The 6,873-nt window shown below is 36.4% G+C and overlaps 1 protein-coding gene across 1 annotated transcript; it reads left to right on the forward strand.

Moving 5' to 3' along the window:
• The first annotated feature begins 5,226 nt into the window (after window positions 1–5,226).
• Window positions 5,227–6,270, forward strand: LOC113341657 (L10-interacting MYB domain-containing protein-like). Its single transcript, XM_026586449.1, has 3 exons — window positions 5,227–5,571; window positions 5,685–5,796; window positions 5,867–6,270. Exons 1-3 carry the CDS (start codon window positions 5,227–5,229, stop codon window positions 6,268–6,270), a joined length of 861 nt encoding a protein of 286 aa, XP_026442234.1.
• The last annotated feature ends 603 nt before the right edge of the window (window positions 6,271–6,873 follow it).

Genomic DNA, 6,873 nt, shown 5'->3' on the forward strand with positions numbered 1-6,873 from the left:
ATCAAATCTCATACCGAGATTTTGGCAAAAAACATTACTGAAGCTCTTGAGAAGTCCATGGAAAACAAATTAGGGTTAAGAGATACCAAGCTTGACACCATGCAGAATCAACTTTTGAAGGTTGCAAAACATATAAATCTAGATTTGGATATGCCTGAGCTTGTAGACTTAGAAGGAAAAACTAAAGAAGATATACTTCAGTTTTTACAGAATGATGAAGTACCTGAAGATGTATTGCGTACTTTAAACGTTAAGAAACCGTATGAAGGTTTCATAGGTCATTCAAATAAGAAGATAGTTTCTCCTGCACTTGACAGTGATGATGAAGATGAACGTGAGAATGATCTAGAGAAGAATTGGATTGAAGAACGACGTTTAAAAACTGGTCACAACCCTTACAGTTCTTTACCAGAATATAAACTAAATGCTGATATTCCCAACATCTCTGGAAATTTTCGTATTGAAGAACTAACTGATTGGTTCTTTGAGGTAGAAGCTTTTTTCAAATTCATGGAAGTCCCTGAAGATTCTAAGGTTAAACTTGTGACATACAAACTCAAAGGAGGAGCTGCAGCTTGGTGGGATAAGATCTGTGATGATCGTAGAAACGCTAACAAACCGAAAATACGTACTTGGAAACGTATGAAAACTTTGATCAGGGATAAGTTCTTACCTAGAGACTTTATGCAGCAACTTTTCATCAAATTACAAAACATTCAGCAGGGGGCACGAACTGTTGAAGAATATGTGTCATATTTTTATAATTTGGTCGCACGAAATCAACTCAAAGAATCTGAAGAACAGTTAGTTGCAAGATTCATTGAGGGACTGAATAGATTAATACAAAATGGTATGACTCATTCAGTTTTTACTATGGTCGAAGCTGTGCAGCAAGCTATTAAGATAGAAAATCGTCTTATTCGTTCTTCTAGGATTTATCCATCCAGACAAGGGCGTTATCAAAATACTTACAGGGGTACCAATTCATCTCAAAACTTTTCTCCAGACACTGTTTTGAATATTCCCAGGCCTCCTTATGATGATGTTAGCCATTCACATCGACAACCTAGCCATATTGTGCCTTATACTCCACCTCTGGCTACACCTATCTTAGCCAATCCAGTTGATCTTTAGCCGGGTCAGCAGTCTCAGTCTCTGCAACCAACTCCTCCTACTACAGGGAATCGGTTTCATAACAGGCAACAACAATTTCCACCGCAACAGCGAGCTAATAATGCTTATACAAAATTTCGTGGAGATAAGTGCAATAAATGTCAGGAATCGGGGCACACTTCTAGTGATTGTCGGAAATTCAATGCTTTGATTGGTGAACCTCAGTTCGTTAATGAAGTCACTGGTGCGCTTAATGAGTTCGAAGATGAAGACTCACCTGGTGATGATGACGAGTTTGTTGGGATGATTCGTCCATTATTTATTACTCAACAATGCAAGTCTCAGAGGAACAATATTTTTAAATCAAGATGTTATATTGGTGGTAAAATCTGCAAGATGATAATTGATAGTGGCGGTGTGGATAATTATATTGCTGATCACGTAGTTAAGAAGCTTGAACTACCAGTAACTTCTCATCCAGAACCTTACACTGTAGGATGGGTTAATGCCTCTAGCACACAGAAGATTACTCTTCAGTGTTATGTGTCATTCTCTTTTGAGGGTTATGAAGACAAAGTTCTATGTGATGTCATTAATATGACGGCAACCCATCTTCTTCTTGGCAGACCTTGGAAATACGATCTTCACGCGGTTCACAATGGATTTGAGAATACTTACACTTTTATTCATAATGGGAAAACCAAGGTTCTTAGTCCATCCAATTCCACTTGAAACTCTTGTGCGCAAACTGATGCTGTCGTAGCCACTGTTATTCGTTCTTTGCACCCACAACATTCTTTACATTCCCATGAAGATTCTAAGCCTATGATTGAGTTGCCTGCAAAGGGACAGGTAAATGATTTGCTTACAAAGGGTTTGATACGACCTAACAACAGTCCTTGTGCCAGTCCTGCCTTCTTGGTTAGTAAAAAAGACAATGGATGGAGGATGTGTATCGATTGCAGAGCATTAAATCGCATCACCATTCCTTATAGATTTCCGATCCCACGTATTGATGATATGATTGATTTACTGTCGGGCTCTATTATTTTTACTAAGTTGGATTTACGCAGTGGTTACCACCAAATACGCATTCGAGGGGGAGATAAGTGGAAAACAGCATTCAAGACACGTGAAGGTTTATATGAATGGCTGGTCATGCCATTTGGGTTATCTAATGCACCTAGTACTTTTATGGGACTTATTAATCAGGTTCTCCAACCCTTTCTCAGTAAATTTGTTATTTTCTATTTTGATGACATACTAATTTTTAGTCGCAGTGAGCCAGAACACCTCCAACATCTTTCACAAGTGTTTCAAGTTCTTGCTGACAACTCTTTATATGTTAATTTGAATAAGTGTACCTTCATGGCTTCTTCAGTAACATTTTTGGGATATGTGATTTCTACTGATGGTATTCATGTCGATCCTTCTAAAGTTCAAGCAATTGAAGATTTGCCAGTTCCTACTTCTATTCGTGATGTTCGTAGTTTTCATGGTTTGGCTTCTTTCTATCGAAGATTTGTGAAAAACTTTAGCTCTATTTCTGCACCTTTGACTGACTGTCTCAAGAAGGAGAAGTTTGAGTGGACGGAAGCAATGGATAAAAGCTTTATTCTTCTTAAAGCAAAGCTTTGTACGGCACCAATTCTCGCACTTCCGAATTTCAACAAGCCTTTTGAAATAGATTGTGATGCATCTGTTGTTGGTATTGGTGTAGTATTATCACAGGAGGGTCATCGAATTGTATATTACAGTGAGAAGAATTCAGATGCACAAAAGAAATGGTCTACATATGAATTAGAGTTATTGGCTCTTGTTCAATCTCTTAAGCAGTGGCATACTTATCTTATACATAGGGAATTTGTTGTCAACACTGACAACCATGCTTTGAAGTTTTTGAATACTTCTGCTAAAGTTAACAGAATGCATGATCGATGGCTTTCCACACTCAACAAATACACTTTCTCCGTGAGACGTAAATGTGGAAAATTGAATCAAGTTGTTGATGCCATAAGTAGAAGAAGTCATCTATTTACTACAATTCGTAATGACAGTTATGCATTTGACTATATCAAAGACATTTATCCAGAAGATGAAGATTTTGGCAAACTATGGGATCAATGCAGTTCTCAAACTCATGGGGTTGATGATTTTCTTATACAAGAAGGTTTTCTTTTTAAAGGGAATCGATTATGTATTCCTCAAGGGTCTTTACGTTTACATCTTATGCGAGAATTACATGGAAGTGGTCTTGGTGGTCATTTTGGGAGAGATAAAACCATTTCCCTGATTGAAGAAAGATATTTCTGGCCATCTTTGAAACGTGATGTACAAAAGTTCGTACAAAAATGCATGGTCTGTCAGAGAGCAAAGGGTACAATTCAAAATACCGGGTTGTATACTCCTTTACAAGTTCCTGATGCACCTTGGGTTGATATAAGTATGGATTTTATACTTGGTTTACCTCGTACTGCTAGAGGTAATGATTCTGTTATGGTCGTAGTTGATCGTTACTCTAAAATGGCTCACTTCGTGGCTTGTAAGAAATCAACTGACGCTTCTAATGTTGCTTCTTTGTTCTTTAAAGAATTAGTAAGATTGCATGGGGTTCCAAAGTCTATCACTTCTGACAGAGATACCAAATTTTTGAGTTATTTCTGGAAAAGTTTATGGATGCGCTTAGGCACAGTTCTACAATTCATCACAACTTCACATCCGCAAACTGATGGACAGACTGAGGTTGTTAATAGATCACTTGGGAATTTGATTAGAGTTAAGTGCCTGGATAATAGTAAGCAGTGGGATGTGTTATTGCCACATATGGAATTCGCGTTCACCACTTCTATGAATCGTTCTACTGGGAAAACTCCATTTGAGATTGTGTACTCTAAAGTACCTAATCATACTCTTGATTTGGTAGCCTTACCAACCACACAGAGTACAAACACTGCAGCCGACTCTTTTGTAGACAAAGCAACTGAATTACATAATGAAGTAAAATCTAAACTGGAGAAGTCCAATTCTAAATATAAAGAGGATGCTGATAAACACAAGAGGTTTAAAACCTTCAAGGAAGGGGAGCTCGTGATGATACATCTAAGAAAAGAGAGATTTCCAGTGGGTACTTATAACAAAACCAAGATGAAGAAATATGGTCCTTTCAAGGTTTTAAAGAAGATCAATGATAATGCTTATGTTATTGATCTACCAAATGATTGGAATATCTCCAACACATTTAATGTTCAAGAGATTTTTACGTCTCATGGTGACAATGAATTTCTGGTTTGTTTGGAAAACTCGAGGACGAGCTTTACTCTAGAAGGGGGGACTGATGCAGGGCATACTACAATTCCAGAAGATTCCGCTTAGAGGTTTGGCTTCCATGGTTTCCTACTTTCAGTCTTTCTTATTTTTAGGATTCTTTTAGATTTCCTTTTAGTTTTCTGTTTCCTAGTTTAGTTATTCTTCAAGCCTATATAAAGGCTAGATTAAGTCTTGTAAGATCTATCTATTACTCAATCAAATTATTAAACACAAAACTTATCTTTCTCTTCTTGCTTGAATTCTCTTCTCTTCTTGCTTATAGCAATCTAGTATTGCTTTCTTTTACCTTGTTCCACATTAGGTTGTGCAAACACTTCAAACACCAAAAGGAACAGAGGTACATCTCTTCATCCCTAGCTAGGTTGATTTTCTTGATATGAAACTAGAGTTGACTCATTAATTTTATTGTATCAGGAGGAAAGGTACGTACCGCATCGGAAACACCCTCAGGTAAAGATATAAAAATCATAGTACTTTTTCTTCTTTTTTTTTCTTGAAAAACTTCAGATAATATTTAGATCATCTAACCAGAATAGCAACGTACTTACTTAGAGAACATTAGTACAACCATTAACTGTAAAGGGGTTAGCACTAAGAACAACTGTATTACTTTTATGAAACTGCATGATTCTATGATATTTATATATATATATATATATGTTAAACAAATGAGGCAATACAGTGTCATAATAGTCTCAACTGAACCAGGTCTTTTTAAAACTAGATTCACAAACTTTTTGTGCTAATGGATTACGTACATGTATAATTTAGATGCGATATGAAATTATGAATGTCGACAACACTCAAAATGTGGAAATCAAACAAGAGGGATCCGCTAATTGGGATCCTCAGAGCGTAGATAAATTTTGTGATGCATGTATCAAGGAGGTTGAGACTGGACACCTCCCTGGTACTCATTTTTCTAAAATTGGATGGGATAACCTCGTAATTTTTTTTAACAAAGATGCTGGAAAATACTACAACAAGAACCAACGTAAGAATAAATGGGATAGCCTTAAAGCTGATTGGAATTTATGGAGAGCATTAGTTGAAAAGGAAACTGGTCTTGGATGGGATCCCAAACTAAAGACTATTGCTGCAGATAAGATATGGTGGGAGAAGAAGATAAAGGTTAGTTGCATTCACCAGTATATATTTCTTTTCTCCGCTTGAGTGCTTAATTATTTTCTATTTGGATCTTTGCTTGAAGCTTATAATTATGTTTAATTATCCATGTAATGCAGACCTATCCAAATGCCAAAAAGTTTATGAAGAAGGGAATTGACCCACCTATGTTAGAAAAGCTAGATAGGATGTTTCTAAATATTACGGCTACTGGTGGAAATGAATATGGAGGTCCGTTAGTTGGTACTATTCAATATGGAAGTAGAAAGAAGTGATGCATCAAAGTATATTGAACCGGTAGATAGTAGCAATGAATCAGAGGAGGATACTCAATCTAATGCCGGACATCGTTCTGAAAATAATGAGAACAAAGCCAAAAGGAGGAAAACTGACAAAAGTAAAGTAGTGGCTGAAGAGAAAGTTGGAGGAACGGTGAAACTCTCTAACCAATTTGAACGTTTTCTTGACACGGTCAATACTAGAAATGTCGCGATGAAAGAATCTCAAGGAAGTACTGTTGCTAAAGCGATGGAGTTGCTTGAATCCCTACCAAGTGTGCAGCCTGGAGCACCATTGTGGCTACTCGCAACTGATTTATTTAAGATTCGAGATAACAGAGATATCTTTTGTTCTATTAAAGAGGCAGTTCACAGAATTGATTGGCTTCAATATGAAGCATCTAAAATCTCAAACTTTCGAATGTAGAGGGATCGATGCAAATCAAGAGCATTCGTCGATTTGGGTTTAAGATTTATTATACTTATTAGCTGAATAAGTTAGACATATCTTTTTCGAAATTTGCTTTGCTGGTTGGTAAGCAAAAATATTTATTTTGGATCAAAGAATTTGATTAGTTTTTTTATGATAGCATTTTTATTATTTACATGCATATTATGAGTTCCGGGAATAATTAGTTAAGTGCGCAAGCTGGGATGTTATTATGATGATTGCACATGACCATTAAAGTTTATAGTATTTAATGTAAATTTGGTTAATCAATGAAGGTGTTCCCAAAAATGGACATTCAAGAAGATGAAGTAGAGTTTGACGAAATTATATGCATTGGCGCCTTTTTTTTCTAGCTATATTACGAAAAATATATACATAAAAGTTCCTTGTAATGACTCAAAACAAACCGGCTATATGTGATTGATGGAGGTTATGGAAGGTAATAGAAAACGACGTCATAGAATGTTTAGAATGGATATGGATGTATTCATGAGATTATGCTCTGATTTGCAACTGTATTATGGGTTAGAGGGTTCTAGGAGAATGACTGCTGAAGAAATTGTTGCAATGTTCTTGCAT

This window comes from Papaver somniferum, unplaced genomic scaffold (genome assembly GCF_003573695.1).
Source record: "Papaver somniferum cultivar HN1 unplaced genomic scaffold, ASM357369v1 unplaced-scaffold_30, whole genome shotgun sequence".
Lineage (NCBI taxonomy): Eukaryota > Viridiplantae > Streptophyta > Magnoliopsida > Ranunculales > Papaveraceae > Papaver > Papaver somniferum.